This window comes from Aricia agestis, chromosome 12 (assembly GCF_905147365.1).
Source record: "Aricia agestis chromosome 12, ilAriAges1.1, whole genome shotgun sequence".
Lineage (NCBI taxonomy): Eukaryota > Metazoa > Arthropoda > Insecta > Lepidoptera > Lycaenidae > Aricia > Aricia agestis.
In genome coordinates, this window is record NC_056417.1 from 5,747,344 (window position 1) to 5,768,593 (window position 21,250).

General features: G+C 38.3%; 2 protein-coding genes across 2 annotated transcripts in view; one reads left to right on the forward strand and one right to left on the reverse strand.

Annotated features, from left to right (window-relative positions):
* The window catches only part of LOC121732200 (rhomboid-related protein 3), a 154,915-nt gene that overhangs the window by 79,588 nt on the left and 54,077 nt on the right, over positions 1-21,250 (reverse strand). The window lies entirely within an intron of this gene.
* Positions 7,946-10,161, forward strand: LOC121732202. The gene is made up of 3 exons (XM_042122002.1): positions 7,946-8,217; positions 8,406-8,606; positions 9,996-10,161. The coding sequence occupies exons 1-3, from the start codon at positions 7,964-7,966 to the stop codon at positions 10,159-10,161; spliced, it is 621 nt and encodes a 206-aa protein (XP_041977936.1). The 5' UTR covers positions 7,946-7,963.

A 21,250-nucleotide genomic window follows, 5' to 3' on the forward strand; every position in this document is an offset into this window, starting at 1 on the left:
GTAACGCTATATGGCAGTAGCCTTTATTTGCCGCTAATGGCAAATACAACGGGCTAGGGCAGAAGAGTAAAAAAAACAAGTTGCACTCCGGGAGTCAAACATCAAATGTTGAGCTCAAAGAAATTAGTTCAACATCAAAATCAAGATTGGCGCCTTTAAATATAATAAATAAGTAGACGGTAGTAACAGTGGTGTAGGTACCTAAGTATAAAGTAGCTAACTGAAAATATCACTAGCTAGCCATGGATAACATTATCAAAAAAGTCTTTTATAAAATATCGGTAAGAGCCCCGCAGACTACAGACTTTTAGGCCCTTTTCACATGCATACGGTTGCGGCACGGTCGCCGTGCTGTACAAAGTAGAAATGTATGACACGGGTCACGGCACGGTCCGGTCGCCGTGCCATGTGAAAGCTGTCTGAGTAGCTCATACATTTCTACTTTGTACGGCACGGCGACCGTGCCGCAACCGTATGCATGTGAAAAGGGCCTTAGTCAGCCGATAGTTTGACCAAATTGGGGTTTCAGTACAATATTATCGCCCGATTCAAATTGTTTAGTGTACGCACCTTCATACATCTTCGTACTGAAACGCTTTCGATCAAATCGGTCGACTAAAAGTCTGCTGTCTGCGGGGGCTCTAAAGATTCCATAACGACGAAAATAAACGGACAATCGCATTATTTTATATTATAATTACCGATAAAAGTCGTGTAGCTGTGAACAGCGTTTCCTGCGAACGACGCGAACGACACTTTGTTATTAGCGGATTGACGAAAGATGGCTTTTGATCAACTTTTGCTTGGGATTTTATAATAAAAGAAAAAGTGCATGAAAAGTGTATATTATTACTATAAAAGAAAAAGTTAATTTTATACACAGTATTATAGAATTTATAGAGCTAGCTGGTCATAAGACTTTAAGAACTTTAGCGTTTGAAATCAACGCTTCAAGACTCTACGTTACAAACCTTACTAAAAACAACCCCTACTTTCATCAAATAATGGAGGCTTACCTTTTTTATTTCCACCAAATTATAATTAAAAATATTTATAAATAGCAACAGTTTTTGTCACCGACAGCCAGGTGATAAATACTATTTGGCGCACACCCCAAGAAGCTAAAAATAAAACATTTTTTATCATAACTATTTTCATACGCATCATAAATATTTTGTAACAGATGTAAGATTATTCGTCACAATGTTGTACCCATTAACTATTTTTAATAAGATAATAGAAAAAGAAAAAAAAGTAATTAAAACGTAAGTAGGTACTTACAAAGCTTATAAGTATATACGCACATAATAAATAAATGAGATTGTCTATATTTTAGTAAGTACTCTACACTTTTATGCTACTCTACAAATTATAAGTATTGTTTCTCTGCTACAAAGCTGATCTATTGCTTTTAGCGATTCAAAGACCCCGTTACGAAACAGGGAACGTGCCTGAAGTATAGGTAGCAACACAAATTGTTAAGATAAAACAGGACATGTTTCAGATTTGTGACGCCAGTAGGTAGTAGGCACGAGGATTTTTTATTTTTTATGAAATAAGGGGGCAAACGAGCAAACGGGTCACCTGATGGAAAGCAACTTCCGTCGCCCATGGACACTCGCAGCTTCAGAAGAGCTGCAGGTGCGTTGCCGGCCTTTTAAGAGGGAATAAGGTAATAAGGGAGGGTAGGGATGGGAAGGGAAGGGAATAGGGAAGGGTAGGGAAGGGAATAGGGTAGGGGATTGGGCCTCCGGTAAACTCACTCACTCAGCGAAACACAGCGCAAGCGCTGTTTCACGCCGGTTTTCTGTGAGAATGTGGTATTTCTCCGGTCGAGCCGGCCCATTCGTGCCAAAGCATGGCTCTCCCACGTGTCAAAGGAAATTGATTCCTAGGCTATTGACGGATTATGACAATTCAATGTTACCTGTGATCGCTCGGATGGGTTTGACTTAACGCGACCAAATTACTTAGGTCCGCTATCTGCCTAGCAATCAACTTCTCCGATAGTACATCGTAAAAGAGCACATGAAGGTACAATAAGTGGAAACTGGAAAATAATAGAAAAGGTTTTATATTAGCGAGTAGCGACACCAGTTCGCAGCACCATCATAAGCTTTGTCCACACTGTGCCTTTTTCTGTTCGTCAAGGGCATGCGTATATAGCGCAGTCAACAGCGAACGTGAGGCATGCCCGCGACGCATGCCTTCTAACCGTATCCAAAACTTCAAAAATGACAATATGTATTGGCGTTGCGTTCCTTGACGCATTCAATTATTGAATGCGCCAATATGAAATTAATGACGAAAATTGAAGATGAAAGTGCACAGTGTGGACATAACTATTGCTCACGTTTCTTATAGCCGGTATAATACAGCAGGGTACAGCTCAAAAACTATTATTTCCATAGTTGACCACCTCCTTGTAGCATCTGCATTGTTTTTTTTTCCTATTAAAATTCGCAGGTTTTCTCGCACGCGTCCTCACCGCGCGGCGTTCGGGGCGGAAGTGAGCTATTAGCGACAGCTGTTTATCGCGCAGCTGCCGAATTTCCCCGCCAGATCGCGCTTCCGCTTCCAGCCGGGGTTCGCAAACACAGCGGTTAGGGGAGGATTACGACAATGAGCCACTTGAACTATTCTAATAACCCTTTAGTGGTTGAATTAAATTGACCTTGTGTTTATGGGCACGAGTTACCGTAAGGGTTGTGACTTGTGAGCGTTTGTTTAAGATCTATTGACCTATTTAGTTGTTATTCATACTCTTCGGGGGATACCAATTACCAGGAATCGTTATAACTACCAGTAAAAAACCAAGTAACATGCGCAGGAGCATTTTATACTGCCCAAGATGTGCTAACTGCACTCTGAGGACGAAAGACCCACACGTCTTAAGTCTGATGAGGTTAAATTAAGCTCTAAATCATTGGACAACGGAGGCGTCAATCCTACCCTAATCATAACTCATAAGTTAAGAGTTAACCCCAAAAAGTAGACTTATTTTTCGATGATTTTGTTTTCATACTACCGTGGAATAAAACGGGATTAAGTCGCAAGGCTAATTTGTAAACATGATACTATATTGTCTATGACATGTGACCTGTACTTGTCTATGGTTGTCTGTTGTCTACGGGCCGGTGCGCGGAGTGTATAGCAATTGTTTGGCGGCCGGTGTTGCAACACCGTTACTGGATTCACAATGAGGTGACGACCGTGTACAGAGAAGGAGACTAATTCACGGTTTCTAAGGGTTTTTGACAGGAGTTAATCTGTTCGATAACATTGTTGATTGGTTAATATTTTGACTGTCTGTATTATGACAGAAGCTTCTGTCTTAAATCTTTAGCTTTCGAGCATATTTAAATCAATTAAGAGTCTGGGTGCCATCGCAATTCTCATACAAACGTACTTAATACCAAGATCATTTCCCATACGAGAATATTTACCATATTTGAGTTATTATTCAGCTGAAGATAGTAATTACCTAGGTTCCAATCCAAAGATTCACTACAAAATATATATTTACATACCAAAAAATATGAACGATTACAATATTTACATACTAAATTGTAATCGTTCATATTTTTTGGTATGTACATAAATATTTTGCAGTGAATATTTGTACAGAATGTAGTGTACAGAATACAGTGAATCTTTGTACAAAATTAATTTTATTTTAAAAAGTTTCCTAATTATAATTATTATACTTTTTAAAATAAAATTCATGTTTCATACTGAGAAGCACCGACAACTTTTATGTTACGATTTCTCAACGGATTTCTAATGGAACTCATTGAATTTCAAGAACAAGACTCCTACATAGGAATGTAATATAATTGCAAAAATACAAATGTACCAAATTACAGAATACAGTGAGTACAAACTAAAATATAAGCATGTAATTTGGCTTACTAACCTCCTTTCTATTTCGAAATATTCAAATTACAATGATAACATAAACCTCCAATATTTTTCTGTTACATATAAAACAGCTATTACATTATTCTAGAATGTTCTTAAAAATGTTCAAAAAGAATGTAATAGCTATTAAAATACAGGATATTATTATGGTTCGAAATACGGGCTGGTGACTGAGTTAATAATAGTTCAGGCAGATGATATGACGAGGCAATTTTCGGGGTAGTCCACCCTTAACTAATGTAATGCATACCAAATTTTGGTACTTGGACTTTGGCCAACAGAGACCTAATTTCATACAATATGATTACTGCCTTGGTTCCTACAATTTATTCAGCAGAAGTAAAGAATTCGTGACTGTTATTAGGAAAAAGAGCTGGTAAAATTTTACTAGCTCGACTAGTAAGTCGAGCTAGCAAAAGTTGTTTTGTCATATACTCCTATTATATGTATATTGTGGCAATATACCTGATGGTTGCGAGCATCAAAAGAAAATCGTTGGTCCGATAGGTCCGAGCGAATAGTTTATATCGTTTCAGGCGTTTGACAACTGCTACAAAACCTCAAACTCTCAGAGAAACAAGTAACACCGCCTATACTAGTCAAAAGAAGGCCCAGTCTCCTCTTCAAATAAAATATAATTTTAAAATTCGAAGTTGTTTAGTGGATTTTTGAAAATGGAAAGTTGTGAAAGAATCATAGTAAAGAAAAGAGAAAGTATCATAGTGTGTACACAGAGTAGTTTGGTTCAGAGGAGCGAGTAACCTATTTAATAGTTAATTATCACCATAATGACTGACGGAACCCGCACACCGCTTTACACCGGCATTATAATGCGTTTGCCCTTTGTAAACAATTTGGTGAGATATTAAAGTCACTTCCATTGTTGTCATAGACGTTCTCACAAATCGCCGAAAAAAGGAAGTGGTACCGTTCAAAGTTTGTTCGATGATTGAAATAAAATGATTTGTACAATACGAAAAAATTAAAATATTCAAATTGAAATTATTATACTCCATAACTTCTTATCAAATAATACGATACTTAAGCATGATGCAAAAACCTCTATTTTTAGATTCAAATTAACGTAGAATTACACTTAATCCCCGTTTGGGTACGGCCCCGGTCGGGTACGTCCCTGTTTGGGTACAGGGAGCACGTGCGTGCGTACACCTGCCGCGCCATTGTCTTGTTATCGTAAGTAAATGTTACGGATAGGCAAAAGAAATACCGAAAAAATTCATTTACATATCGTTTTTAGAAGGATCCATCATGCCTTTTCGAAAAATCAAGCTTTTTATCGTCTTTTTATAAGTATAACAGCTTTGAGCGTGCAAGGTGACGTTTTTTTGACGCTGAAAAAAGCTTTGCTGTTAATCTGATGTTTTAACAAATAATCAAGTAATATAAAAAATACTTTATCAGTTATCAATAATGTGAGCACTGAGCAATGAGCACCTTGGGCTGCTACGGATTGTCCATCAACATTTTTCTTTTGCGGTGCACTTAATAAATAACGTTCCAAATTCAAACACGTTACTTCTTTCATAGTAATTAAAATAACCTAACATTTCGATTTTAGGTCTTCATTTTACATTCTAAATCTCCGAAGCATTTTCCCAGTCACATCAGCGCTCTACGTCAAAATAATAAATAAGAATTTCGATTGCAAAAAATATGCAGCAAAATATAGGGTCTTTTTAGATGCGGGCAAATGCTGGTAAACAAAATATGTATGTCCCTACAGGATATCATGATGCGGAAACAGCATGCTTTCGTGAACACAATCCACACTGATTGGAATGTAATGTTAAAATAATAGGTGTGCGTTATTACTGGGGAGACTGGGGATAATATTATGAATACCGCGGGTTCGGTGCCGGACAATGCCGCGGAAGCCCGTCCGCCGGATGTGACCACAACTATATGGAATTTGAATTTCGAACATTTTATATTTTTTAATCCAACCAGTGGTTTCGAGTTTTTTTATTTATCTTTGTAGCCTTAGCAATAATTAGCGTTCTGTGTAGTAATAATAATTATAAAAAAATATTAAGATGGCTGTTCAAACTATTTTAAATTTTATTATACATAATAATTAGTACAAGTATGTATTATTATAATTAGTACAAGCAAGCAATGTGGGAAAAACATCTTCGTTAACAAAAATTGGTGAACACGGGACAATGAGATTCCCACAATATAAGAAGATGCATTTATTTCGGGCTTCTTTAATATTTCTAGCGTGTAATTTCAAGTTCGAAGTGTATAATTTAGCTATATTTTGGTACCTAGCTAGATTTTAAAAATTATTGTATAAATCCAAGGAATGTAAACGAATTATTTGAATTTCGAAGTAATGTCGAAATTTAAGGTAAATGACATTGGGCACACTTTATCCTGACGTTTTAAAATAGTCATGAATCCAAAAGTAATGCGCTTAGAAATAAACAAATAATTATTAATTATGATTTATAAACCTACTTCCATTTTTTTATTCTGGATAATGGAAATATTTAGTTCCCTGGCATACAATTTTGTGTAATAATTCTGAATTCATAAGCTTGTCATCAGCATCACAACCAGAAATATCTCACAAGAAAAAAAAAGTAACTCATCGTAAGTATTTAAAAATTCTTTCACCATTATAGAGTCCTCTTTGAGGCAGTACAAATAACAGGACGTCCAAAAAAGGAAATCCTTTCCCACGTTATACAATATAGCATAATTTACCTAAAAACGTGATTATACACGACCTCGGCAGATTACGTCTAGCTGGGCAATATTGTTTATGGCACAATACAAAATATTCAAAAAAAGAATACCAAAGTTGGTAGATAACTAAATTCTCACGTTTCACAATTCGTAAACAGTTGTCTACGTCCGAATGTATTGTTCTATTTCACGTTGTAAGTGTAAACAATTCATGAATGAGTCAATGAAATAGAAAAAAATGTTGGTTTTCGTGGAGCGGGCTCGTTATGAATGAAATGAATGACGAGTCTCGTCACGTACCGCGTACGACCGGTTCGGTTTATTCAATTCATTGAAGTGTTACTGATAACGTAGTGTAGTGAACCGTCAGATACACTCATATATTCTCCAAAGTCAAAACACGTACTCGCTATAAAAAGTAATGTGTATAAAATTATCTAATATTATAAATACGAGAGCGTGTGCGGGCAACATCTAGATTCTAGTGTTATAAATATTTTGAATTATACAATTAATACTTAAGCAAACCAAATATCAATTATACAAATCTCATTAATTTTTAAAGTCCCATAATAATATTGGAAATTTTAATTTTCTAATACGGTACCTATAAAAAGTATATTATAGTATATGTAGCTGCTAAACTAAAACTTTAGTAAGTACTATGTATTTTCAAAGTACATACCAACTACTAAACGTACAAAAAACGGAACAGTAAAAATGTTCTCTATCAGTAACCTACTCTATGGTACCGGTTAGTCAGGTGCATTACGGACACAGGTACTTGTGGTACAATCGTCGATCGACGTCACTCGTGTCCGGCACGGAATTGCCCGGTCTCCCCGCGGCCTTCCGGCCACACGGCAACAATATATCCGGAGATTCCAGTATTTTTTTTATTTTACTCCAAGGACAATGGCATGGGTTTTAACTTTTAAATTTCATCATCCATGACCGCTTCTACATTGATAAAAGTATCTAGGGGAAAATTGAAACGTAATTAAGATTGGAAATTACTGTTTAGTAGTATTCATTAAGTTTTAAATTGAAATAAATTACAACATTTTAAATTAGATCAATTTCCTTAAAGTCGGTGTAAAAGTCCACTTTTAACTGTGGACCGGTGTTGAAAATATACGTAGCCTCTTCGCGTATAAAATAAAAAAAATATTGTTCTTCATTCAAAAAATTTTTCAAGCGGGAAATTTATTACCTAGGTACTTTGATTGTTCATTTTATTTTCAATTTCTGTTTGTTTCTCTTAGGAAGTAAAATTAAATAATTATTATATTATTTATCGCTTCTTGCATAATTTGCATAAAAAACAGAAATGGCGAATCTTAAAAGAATGATAAAGGCTAAATTTCCCAATGAAGATATGAGCGATTTTCTGAATGAATCGCAATTTCTTCCAGAATCTCCTAAAAAGAAACAAACTAAAAGACGAAAGACTGAATCTGTTGAAGGAGATTTTAAAATAACTCCAGTAATACCTAAAAAGGATAAAACGTCTGGAAACGACGAAGTTTGGAGTGAAACCAGACAGAAACTAATTAATGTTTTGGCTACACAATTTGAAACTAGGTATGGCATACATAATACATTCCTTTATGTTTTCGTTATTCTCACATTTTACAGACTTCGGTACGAAAAACATGCTTATTTGGTAGGTACTAATAAATGTGATTAATGATTATACATTAGTCAGGAAAAGACAGAAAATACTTACTAAATTTTAATACCGTACTTAATTTTCTCCTTTTTATTTTCAGGAAGCAAATCAAAAATAATCTTCATAAGGGTTTCACAGACGTCCTGAACCAGATGGAGGCAGACTACAACGCCTTGAAAGACAATGAACAGAAGTTGGAGCATCTCACCAGCTCTTTCCTGAAGTGCATGCAGCAGGCCACTGCAGCACATAAGCAGAAAATCAAATCTTTCCAAGATATTTATTCGACGTTCGAAAAAGAGTTAGCCATTTTATTTTATCACATGTTAGGTTAGCCAATTAGAGCCGGGATACAAAAACACGATACGACGTCGTGTCGTACCACGACGCGGTGTCGTTTCACGATGCGACGTCGTGTCGTGGGAGTCCACGACGAGCATTAAAAAAAACTACGACGCGACATCGTGACGTGCCACGATATACGGCACGACGTCGCGTCGTAGAAACTCACGTAAAAATTCAAAGATGTCGCATCGTGAGTTTCTACTTTCTACTACGCGACGTCGTGCCGTATATCGTGGCACGTCACGATGTCGCGTCGTAGTTTTTTTTTAATGCTCGTCGTGGATTCCCACGACACGTGTTTTTTTTTGTCCCGGCCATTAACAATCGATGCTTTCAATCTAACGCAAATAAATTAGGAATCCATACTAATATGTAGGTATTATAGATGTGAAAGTGTGCCTGTCTGTTGCCTTTATACGTAATACGCCCAAACCGCTGAACCGATTTTGCTAAAATTTGGTATGAAGATACTTTGAATCCTGAGAAAGGACATACATATTATGTAATAGGATTTTTATTTTCCCGGAAAAATGTACGATTCCCGCGCGATATTCTAATTTTGGGGCAACTGAGTTGCGGTCGCCATCTAGTTAAATCTATATACTTACTTATAATATATATTTGTTTTTTTGTTTGTTTGTTTGTTTGAACGCGCTAATCTCAGGAACTACTAGTCCGATTTGAATAACTATTTCAGTGTTAGATAGCCCATTTATCGAGGAAGGCTATAGGCTATATTTTATCACGCTTAGACTAATAGGAGCGAAGAAATAGAGGAAAATGTGGAAAAAACGAGGAAAATTATTTGAAAGTGCTTATCTCACGAACTACTGGAGCAATTTTAATATTATTTGGCACAGATAAGAAGTTGACCACGTGAAGGATCAAAGACTATTTTTTGTGGACTAATTTGTCTGTCAAATATCTAATAGGTACTAGCTGTCCCGGTGAACTTCGTGTCACTTTAAAACCTTCCCTGGACTTCTACGAATATTTTAAGACTAAAACCAGCCCGATCCGTTCAGCCGTTTTCGAGTTTTAGCGTTACTAACACAATTGAAAATCCATTTTTTTAAATATAGATACGCGAGCGAAGCCGCGCGGAACTTCTAGTATAAAATAAAAACCTTATTAGCAACAATTTGTGATCTAAAGTCTAAAAGATATTTATACGCTTTTGATTAGTCTCACGTCTGTCTCAGCCCTTCTTCCTTTAAGTGTTTGTTTCCTGTCATATTATAAAAAATAAGAATTATCAATATGAATGTTAGAAAGACACGCCTCGTCTATTAATTAGTAGCTATTAAAAATTTTGTAGCTTTTAAATACCATTTGTTGTTTTCAGATGTGAGAAAGCAGAGACAACGCAGAAGAAAGAAATTAATAAATTCGCTGAAGATTTAGAGGAAGATATGAATAAACTGAAAGAGAAATTGGTGTCAGAATACAAACGAAACAGCTGGGAAGCGCTGCGCAGATCGTTCTTTCAAGCGATGCAAAATGATTATTAATTTATGCTTACATACTTTCGTTAATTTTATTTGCTATTGTATGATTCTTCTAGTTCAATAAAAAGTTATTCAGTATTTTCTTTCATTGAAAAGCCTGATTATTGCATTTTAGAATATTATTAGACATACTATGTAGAGTATCCATAATCCAAGCATGTTATTATTGTATTTAACCTTCAGAACGGAACCCTATACAAGGAAACACGTATATTGTTCCAAAAATGATTCTTTTACATTAATTGTGAACTAAAAAGGCAATGTCCGAACTGCGATTCTAATCAAATCATGGCGGTGCAGGTGTAAAGAACGCTTTGTCTTGTAAGTTTAGGCCAAGGCAACGAAGCACTTAATTGGTAACACAGTGCGTTAAAACGACCCTTTATTTGGGACACCCTTCAAAATAGTCAAACATTTAATATTAATTGAATCTAAATTAATAATTCGTATACTTAGCTAATAAAATTAATATGTTACGATTTGATTTTACAACTTATACAAAAAAATCCTATGAAAAGATTAAAATGTTATTAGTCTACAAAGAATTTCAGCTTCAAAAAAATACACAAAACATTCTTCAAAGCTCTGCGAAATCATAATATTACTCTATATAGAACTCTATAGATACCTTTTCATACGGAGAAAACCCGAAATCCGAGAATGTTTAAATTATTTCCTAAAATTTAAAAACCGTGTTTGAATCGTCAGGGTTTTTTTAATCTCTTTAAATCTCACCTCGTTACCTACTCTACAAAGTAGGGATCCCTAAAATAGGTTTAAGTACGCCAGGCACGCGTCTGTCGGCTTGGTTCTTTGTCCCTGAGGATATCCGCTGCCACTGACTCATAATTAATATCACTGAAGATCCTCACTGAATGGGATAAATTTTGAAATTACAGTAAAGCAAGGTCAAAGGATTATCCTTGTTTTATCAATGACCGACATGTAATAAGTTCCAGAAGACAGAAACGAAGAAACATTGTTTAAACGTAAAGCACAGGTTCCCAAACTTATTTTGTCTACTGCCTACTTTGAGAACAAATTATGTATTAGCGACCCCTTTGTTTCAATTTAAAATGCATCCAGATGAAATAAATCACCCCCCAAGCTTCTAAACAACGCCCCCCTTTAGACCTTAAGTGCCCACAAGTGGGCGTTGTCTCCCACTTTGGGAAAGGCTGACGTAAAGTATAAATAACGTCTTTACTAATAGATAAGTTACAAAACTCTGAATCTATACTAACTTAGCTACATGGTCTCGACAGCCAATCAAATCTCGTCATGTCTTATTTAATCGTCCTAAAAATATTGTCACTAACGCGAAAGGCCGCACTCAGAAACATTTAGATAATAATAAATCATCAATAATAATCAATCAATAAATCAAAAAAACGTATCGAGCTTATTTCAGGATCTTCATTTAAGTTACGTAACCGGTAACGACAATTTTTAACAGTCTGTGATTGCGTACGCTTTATGGACTATTATTATTATTATAATCTCGCCTCGACAGTCGACATACCATGTCTATGGGTTAAACCTAAAAATGCGCATATCCGCGACTTAATTGGAGTTGAAACCTAAAGGGCAAATTGTGAGCACTTAATTATTAACAGTGCCTTAACTCTCAGTCAAGATAAGGTTCCGGTAAGCCAAGGTCTTATGGAAATGGGCTGGATTGTTATGCATGTGCTGGGTTATCCTAGGGTTGCCAACCTCAAATAAAAAAAAAAACAGGTTTGAAGTTACAAAAACCAGGACAATTTCGTCAAAAAACAGGATGCATAGACTTGCCATAACAAAATTAATAACAAGAAAACAGATATAAAAATAGAGGTACATACTTATAACAATGAAACAATTAAGATAAAACTAGTTATCATCATGTAAAACATACACTTTTGATTGTAGCCTAATTTTAAACATAAAATGTAGAAAACCTAGGACGCTGCTTAAAAATTATCCAAGACGTCCCAGGACACTACGAAAACTAGGACATGTCCCGGGAAAACAGGACGGTTGACAAATGGCAACCCTATTATCCGAATGCTTACGTTCAAAAACCCAGCCAATAATGAGTTGATGACTCGTAAATCGTAATTTTTTAAAGTTCTTTTCAGTACCGTACATAATGTACACGAAAATATCTGGGGGCACGGGAGTGCCCCCGCCAAGATGAGCCAAGCGAAGCGCGCACGGGCAGTACCTACCTTTTCTCGAAACGTTTCGTCGTATTTTTGAACCCTCGTAACTTTGGTTTGAATAATGACAGATAGTTGAAATTTTAAAGATATAATGACATGGGTATAGTTATTAAATTCGCAAAGTTTGAATATCGTAACTATTATACTTTCGATTTTATAGGTGTCCAAAAACCCACAATTTGGTCACTGACTCACCGATCATCAAAACTGTTAGGGTACTTCCTGAAGTCTTAGAAAGCTGAAATTTGGTATGTAACATAATACTAATATTACTAATACTAATATTATGTTACATACCAAATTTCAGCTTTCTAAGACTTCAGGAAGTACCCTAACAGTTCAGTACTAATACTGACACAACAAAAAAATTATCAAACCCAACTTAACCTATATCCGTACCATTATAGAGCAAAATTAGGCAAACATTTGTGTGTTTTGTATGGGAGCCCCTCTTACGTCTCTTATTGGATACGTAAGTACGTTTATACGTGGGAGAGCCATGCTTCGGCACGAATGGGCCGGCTCGACCGGATAAATACCACGTCCTCACAGAAAACCGGCGTGAAACAGCGCTTGCGCTGTGTTTCGCCGAGTGAGTGAGTTCACCGGAGGCCCAATCCCCTACCCTTTTCCCTTCCCTACCCTCAACTATTTCCTTCCTCACCCTCCCCTGTAATTCCCTTCCCTACCCTCCCCTGTTACCCCTTAAAAGGCCGGCAACGCACCTGCAGCTCTTCTGATGCTACGAGTGTCCATGGGCGACGGAAGTTGCTTTCCATCAGGTGACCCGTTTGCTCGTTTGCCCCCTTATTTCATTAAAAAAAATTGAATTATCCGTTAAAATCGACAGGAAAAATATAACACTGTAAAACATAGTAAATTTTCACGAAAAATTTAGATATACGTATGAGCGGACGTCCTTGGACGCCATATTTAACTTTAACCAGAGATTTGACAATTTGCACTGACTGTAGTTATAGTTAAAGTTACAGTTATAGTTAAAGTTAGTTGGTGCAACCCAACCTAACTACAATGCAAAATGTCAAATCTTTGGTTAAAGTTAAAAATGGACGCCATCAAGACGCCATATTTAACCATAACCATAGACTCGACAAGGTTTTAATGCACGTGGCGAAAAAAGGAACTAACGCTGTCATCATGCAAAAACACCATTTTTGACAGTTCGCCTTTACCAGCAGCGCCTCGCCTACGTTCATTTATAACCTTGTTGGACCAGCTGTCATCTGTCAATTTCTCCGGTCAAAGTTAAGGTTCTTGAGATATCCTGGAGACAGACAGAGGGACAGACATCGAAGTTTCAGTAATAGGGTCCCGTTTTACCCTATGGGTACGGAACCCTAAAAAATTAACTAAAAGAAAAACAACGTAAACCAGCTTACAAAAAGAAATGAAATCCCACCAAAAACATTTTCATGTAAAAATGTTGCCAAGATGAGAACATAATATTTATAGTTCGTCGTGTCAAAAAGTAGTGAGATCTCATGTAGAGCCAAGTTTCTAAACTTACATACTCAGCCCTAAATCTAAAAACCTTATTTTTACACTAAAGCGCGGCAAAATATTTAATAATAATATTATAATGCGTCAGCCGCACGAGAAGAATCTAAAAACTCTACACATTAGTCAAAATCGGTGGCTTGGCCATTTTGTTATTCGTCAGGGCTTTGAACTTAATATACCGTAACTAATGATAAATGTATGTATGGAAGGTTAGAAACTTGGCTCTACATGAGATCTCACTACTTTTTGACACGACGAACTATAATATTATGTTCTCATCTTGGCAACATTTTTACATGAAAATATTTTTGGTGGGATTATATTAACTTGATCAACTACAAGCAAAACAAAGAATGATATTTTGTACGATTGTATTTAACATTACTTAATAAGAAGATTAGATATTTAAGCGCTATACAAAAACGTCAAAAAGGAAAAGGTTTTATATACTTGTAAGTATATATTTTTTAACATTATTATAAAATGCCAACTTGGCATTTCTTGCTAATATTAAGCTCTCTTAGAAATTACTTAGTATAATAGCTGTACGGTTTACTTGTTTGAGATCGATATCTAGATTTAGTAGATGGTTAACACTTACCTGAAACAAAAAGAAACGTATTAGTTATGTTATGTACTTAACCTATGTACCTACTTGTTGGTAGGTATATTACATAAGATATGACTTATGAGGATGTTATAACAATGTCTACACAGTTACCGCTGGATCACTTTCAAAAGTTTGCATCTATAGTAGGAAGCAAGATCTTTACTAGATATTATTATAAATTTGAAAGTGTGTCTGTCTGTCTGTTACCTCTTCACGTCCAAACCGCTGAACCAATTTTGCTGAAAATGTATATGGGGATATTTTGAGTCCCGGGAAAGGACATAGAATACTGTTTATCCCGAAAAATGTACAGTTCTCACGCGATTAACGAATTTTGGCATAACGGAGTTGCAGTCGTCATCTTGTTTTCTTTGCTCAGTATTCGATAAAACACGAATAAAATTACATTTTATAAAAATTATTCCTAGTTAGATCGATTTATCGTCCCCGAAACCCCCTCTATACTAAATTTCATGAAAATCGTTGGAGTCGATTCCGAGATTCCAATTATATTATATACAAGAATTGCTCGTTTAAAGATATAAGATAAGATATAATTATAACACAAATATTGCAGTTACTGCATACGCAGCAATTTTGAGTTTATAGGCTAAGCCAATGTTGTTGTAACTTTGATAAATTTATGAACAAACTAAGTGAGAAAGTAAACCTCCCATTGAAGAATAATTAAGCTTGACCTAATCTTCGCTCAAAATGGAACGTTCAACATTGAAGGCAATAAAGTTTTGATGGTGTAAACATCAGAACAATGTTTCACATACACGCTTTATATTACAGGTAAATATTACAACGTTTGTTCCAGTTTTGTGATAAATTGTATTGATGCTTTCTGCAATAGTCACATAGTTTGTTTATAACTTATAAGTTATAACTCGTTGGTCAAGTAACTACGCTAATAAGTATGTACTGTGACGGACGAAAAAAAATTTTTTTTTGCGCTCAACTATAACACTTATCTTATATTTATATCTCTCAACTTATATTTTTACCCGACTGCCAGGAGGGTTATGTGTTTAGCGCGTATCTTGTTATTACTGAGTTTAGCTCGGTAATAAAATGCTCATCGTATTTTAGCAGAGTTACTTAGCCAAACAGCAAAAAAACGGAACCCTCGTGGATTCGACGTGTCTGTTTATCTGTCTGTCCGTCCGTAAGTCACAGCTACTTTTTAAAAATCTACCGTCATCGATTAGCTTTGTCCACACTGTGCCTTTTTCTGTTCGTCAAGGGCACGCGTTATAGCGCAGCGAACGTGAGGAATGCCCGCGACGCATGCCCTCTGAGTTCTGACCGTATCCAAAACTTTCGCTTTGTTAATTTGTTTCTGGAATTTCTTATGATCAAATAAGCCACACATACTCCACCCAGTAAAATGTTCTCGTCGCATAATATGTTACAAGAACAAAAATGACAATGTTGGCGTTGCGTTCGTTGACGCATTCAATTATTATAATGTATGTTGAATGAAAGAAGATGACGAAAATTGAAGACGAAAGCGCATAGTGTGGACATAGCTATTGGCAGTCTTGTATTATTTTCATAATTACTTTTACTTCTCACTTTATCTCTACCTTTCCAATTCTCTCTCACAGAAAGATTAACTCATCAAGCCCCATAAGCTTACAAGAATCCACGATCGAAGGATTAATCGAAACCCTTCAGCTCAAATAGTTTTAGTCAAAACTACAGAACTGCTAATACAAATTCCAATAATCCCACACCGTGGGAAGAGAAAGAGTTTGCTCTAGTAATTCGCACCTGAGGCGACCCTGGTGCGACCCTGGCGCCCTACTCAATGGCCTCTTCACACCCGCTAAATACATAATGAATCCGCCACTGATTAACTATTTATATTGTATTGTATTCGTTCATCTACAAAGTGGTCTTTTAAGTTTAAGTTTTGAATTTTTTGTATCCAGGATTTAAAAAAGTAGCCAACATCTTTACAATTTTGCAAAAAAAAATACTTAATGCGTTTAAAACGCTTCATTAACAATAATGATTAATGATTAATTAAAGTACTTAATTAAACACAGAGATAAACAAGGGAGTTTGGAAAAAAATGGCATTTTGTCACAATAAAACAAATGACTCGCAATGTAGAGCACTATAAACAATATAAATAATAAACAGTAGATCTTCAATTACTCGTGTCCTCCTGACCTAACCACACACGCTATAAAACAAATAATTTTAAAATGCGTGTGATATGTGCGACACTTCATTGCTCCCTAAAGTAATACCTGAGTCCTGAAATCACGCTAACTAACGTGTGCGTGCGCCCGATTCGGACTGTCTGGTATGATCGCCTACAGACTCTACTGTATATTATATTTATACTGTGAGCCTTATTTACTCACAGGGGTGAGGCCTTCTCCATTTCAAGTCGTGGGAAAAACTCACACTAAATTATTAACAAAAATATTGACCGGCTGCCTACTTAAAAGATTTGAAGGTTTGTTCTTGTTTGTATTGCGAGTTCCCAGAGACTTTCATAGAATATGGGAAAGGGTGTTTTACTGTATACATAGTTTTATTGTATACACAGTATACACTATGGGAATCTACCTATTTGTTTTCTATCAATAATGTCTTATGTTTATCGATGTTTTCTATTGGTTTTGTATAAGTGTTTTGAGTTATGTCGTTTTAGGACTGAGTTGTAGTTTATTTATTGGCAGTATTGTTAACTGTTATGTAAATTTAACTTAGAACTTTTAATATATTTATGACAATGAAATATATTAAAATTAAGTTTGCGTAAATGTTTCTGCCTGATATGACGCTTGAACAGCTGAACCGATTTCGTGTAGATTAAAAAAATACTGATTACTCCCGAGAAAGGAAATATAAGTTTTATTATGGAAAAATATAATTACTTAGATATATTTCTGCGACATTAAACAAAACCTAGTATTCTTTAATTACATATGATATGTATTGTTACGGTACATGGTATACGGACACGTGGTGCGCAAGTACATACTCGAACCTTCTAAAAAGGTCCAATGTTTGTTTACGTGTTTACCCTTTATTTGTTAGCGTGTTTGAATTTAGACCTTATGACTGAGTCCATAAGGTCTAAATTAAATTCAACTTACTGCACTTATCGCAAGGACGGCAGTTTTATTGTGGTACATGCCCGAGCTTCCTAGAAATTTCCCACGGTTGTTTACTTGTTTACGTGAATCGGGAAATTTCTGGAATTCGTCTCGCCATATAAAAAGAGCCGCAGGCAGGTCCGGCAAGTCAGTTCAATCTGAGCGATCTTCAAGGCGACATCAAGTGATCAATAGTGAGTGAACCAGTGAAACCTGCGACTTGGCTACGACCTAGGACAGTGATAGTGCTTAGTGATTGGACCTAGTGATTAGTGTTTGGACTTAGTGCTAAGTGTTGTGACCTAGTGTTTAGTGCAGTGTTAATAAAGTCTTCAAGAGAGTCACCAGGTCTTTCTCTCCAAATCCTCGAACCCTAGCACGTAACAACTGGTGTCAGAAGTGCGATTTGGAGATGCCATTGACTCCGAGAGAGGACTTCAAGGGGAGTGTCAGGACAAGGGCGCAGCGAGCTGCTGCCATTGACTCCGAGAGAGGAGTTGCGGAGGCCACACCCACTGGGGACCAAGCTCCGCCCACTGAGGGACAGGCCCCACCCACTGGCCCCGCCCACATGGCTCCGCCCACTGGCCACGCCCACCAGGCTCCGCCCACTTTGGCTGAAGACACGCCCACTGGCTCCGCCCACCGGGACGCGCCCACTAGCCACGCCCCTCAGGCTCCGCCCACTTTGGACATGGCCACGCCCACTGGCCCCGCCCACCAGGCCACGCCCACTCAGGCCACGCCCACTAGCTCCGCCCACCGAGCTCCGTCTGCTCAACCCCTGCCTACTGGCTCCAGCCACCATGCATCGCCCGTAGCTTCTGCGGCCCCTCAAGTGGCTCCCCAATTACAAAGCCTAATTGAGTTAATTCAGGCTTTACAAGAGTCACAAGACCGCAAGCTCGGCGCTTTACAAGAGTCACAAGACAGCAAGCTCGGCGCTTTGCAAGAATTTCAAAAGGCTGAAATCAGAGCGATTCGAGAATCACAAGAGCAGCAAAAAGACCTCCAAGAAAAAGCGCTTGGAGCTATAAAGGATGTTAGTGACACGGTGACTAAGCTTCGTAAAGATGTCGACGTAATGGACGAACGCGTTACCGGGCTAGGAGTGGATGTGGAAAATGTAAAAACCGGCCTCACTGAACTACAGAAGAAAGTAGTTCGCCTGGAAACCACAGGAGTCGCGACGTGTAGTGGAACTTCCGGAGTGGCACACGGGCCAAGAGTAAAAGTACCACCATACGACGGCACTACTTCTTGGAACGCTTACCGGCAGCAATTCCAGACGGTTGCTTCTGCCAACGGATGGAATGATGAACAATGCCTGACCGCTCTCACAGTTGCGCTCAGAGGGCAAGCTTTGTCGGTCCTAGAAGCGCATACAGGAAATGGGTTTAAAGACCTGATGGAGGCACTTGAATCCAGATACGGGGAGCGACATCTGGAGCACGTGTTCCGGGCCCAACTGCGTGACAGAGTCCAACGCCCAGGAGAAGGACTACAACAATGGGCGTTGGAAATAGAAAAACTGGTCAAGAAGGCACACCTAGGAGCCGATTCCAAGATGATCGACACGAACATTGTGCAAGCATTTGTCGACGGAATCAGGGACCTAGAGGTCAGAGCTGCAGTAAGGCTACGTCACCACACCTCGCTTAAGGAAGCATTGGCGCATGCTTTAGAGGTCGAGGCTGTTCGGCGTGACATACGGCAGACATATAAGATCCGCGAGGTCTCTGAGGAAGTCAAGGAGGTTAAGGCTCCTACGAAGAGAAGTTCTGGAGCGATGTGCTACAAGTGCGGCGAGAGGGGCCATCTTCAGCTTAACTGCCCGCAGAAAGAGACCCAGATGGCAAGAATGAAAAGGCTCGAGGAACAAATGGAGGAGCTGAAGAAGCAAGGGGCTTCATCTTCTGCCCGGGAGCAGGGAAACGAATAAAAGCCAGGACTAAGGGGCGAGTGCTGGCTGACACGGAGGAAGCCCCAATAACGGTTGTCTCCCAAGCAAGCAGCGGGAATAGTCTGGTGATTCAGGGGACTATTAACGGGACGAATTGCAAAATGACTCTAGACACAGGAGCCTCTAGAACAATAGTGAACCCAAATTTGATAAAAGCCGCAAGGAGGCACAAGAGGAGAATTAACTGTCGGCTTCTTACCGCCTCCGGTCAGCCAATACCCGTCCTGGGAGAAATGTCAGTTACGATGAATGTGGGGGAGTTCTCATACCCTCATGACGTTATCGTGGCTGAGATTATGGATGATTGCATCTTGGGTTTGGATTTCATGAAGAAGCACAACTGCAGAATTAATGTCGCCGACGGAGTGTTCAAGTGTGGCGAAGAAGAAATTTTCATCCTTGGAGGCGCCTGCGGGAAAGTTGAATGTGTAAAGAAAGTCATAATACCTGGACGTGCGGAAGCTCGGGTGCTGGTGAAACTACCGCCAGCTGGAAAGAAGAAGTCAAACAGATGCGTGTTAATCGAAGACACACCTACCAAGACATCAGCGCATAAATTGATGACGGCAAGAACCCTTGTTAGTGGAAGCAGTAACGCTGTGGTCAGAGTTTTGAATCTTGGTGATCGCGAGTTCTGCTTGAACAAAGGTGATGTCATTGGAAAGTGCGAGGAAGTTGTCTGGATGAGAAAGTGTAATTCGATCACAGGCTCAGACTCAGCAAACACCAGCAACTATGGAATAGTGACTGAGCTACTCGATGACTGCAAGAGTAATCTGACTTATTCGCAGAGCATGAAAGCTAAGAAGTTTTTACAACGCCACGCGAATATCTTCTCCAGTCAGGAAGGCGACCTTGGAAGAACGTCGATGGTTCAGCACAGGATAGATACCGGAAGCGAGAACCCAATTCGTCAACGAGCAAGACGGATACCCATTGCAAAGGAAAAAGAAGTTGAAGGCCTTTTGGAGGACATGAGAAGGAATAAGATAATTGAACCGTCTGCAAGTCCGTGGTGCTCACCAGTTGTATTAGTGAAGAAGAAAGATGGCAGCACAAGATTTTGTGTGGACTACAGACGTCTCAATGATGTCACTAAGAAGGACAGCTATCCATTACCTCGAATCGACGACACTCTGGATACCTTGAGTGGCATGAAATGGTTCTCGACCCTAGACCTGAAATCTGGATACTGGCAGGTGGAAATTCATCCAAAAGACAAGGAGAAGACAGCGTTCTCCACCGGTAAAGGTCTATGGCAGTTTAACGTCATGCCCTTTGGATTGTGCAACGCACCTGCCACATTTGAGCGACTCATGGAGTGTGTACTGGCAGGCTTAGTTGGAGAGGCTTGCTTAGTCTACTTGGATGACGTCATCATTGTTGGCCGCGACTTCGAGGACCATTTGCGAAACTTAGAACGAGTTTTCGCCAAAATAGAGGGGGCCAAGTTAAAGTTGAATCCGAAAAAGTGTCGTTTATTCAGGAGTAAGGTGAACTATCTCGGCCATGTTATCTCCAGTGATGGAATTCAGACGGACCCGGAGAAACTAGAAGCAGTCCAAAATTGGCCAACCCCTAAGAACAAAACCGAAGTGCGGGCATTTCTTGGCCTATGCTCCTACTACAGGCGTTTTGTTAAGGGATTCTCAGAGATAGCCAAGCCATTACA

Coding starts and splice junctions, on each gene's coding strand:
- LOC121732202 (XM_042122002.1), top strand. CDS start 7,964: ATGGCGAATCTTAAAAGAATGATAAAGGCTAAATTTCCCAATGAAGAT. Junction 8,218..8,405: donor GCTACACAATTTGAAACTAG/GTATGGCATACA, acceptor TTTTATTTTCAG/GAAGCAAATCAAAAATAATC. Junction 8,607..9,995: donor TATTCGACGTTCGAAAAAGA/GTTAGCCATTTT, acceptor TGTTGTTTTCAG/ATGTGAGAAAGCAGAGACAA.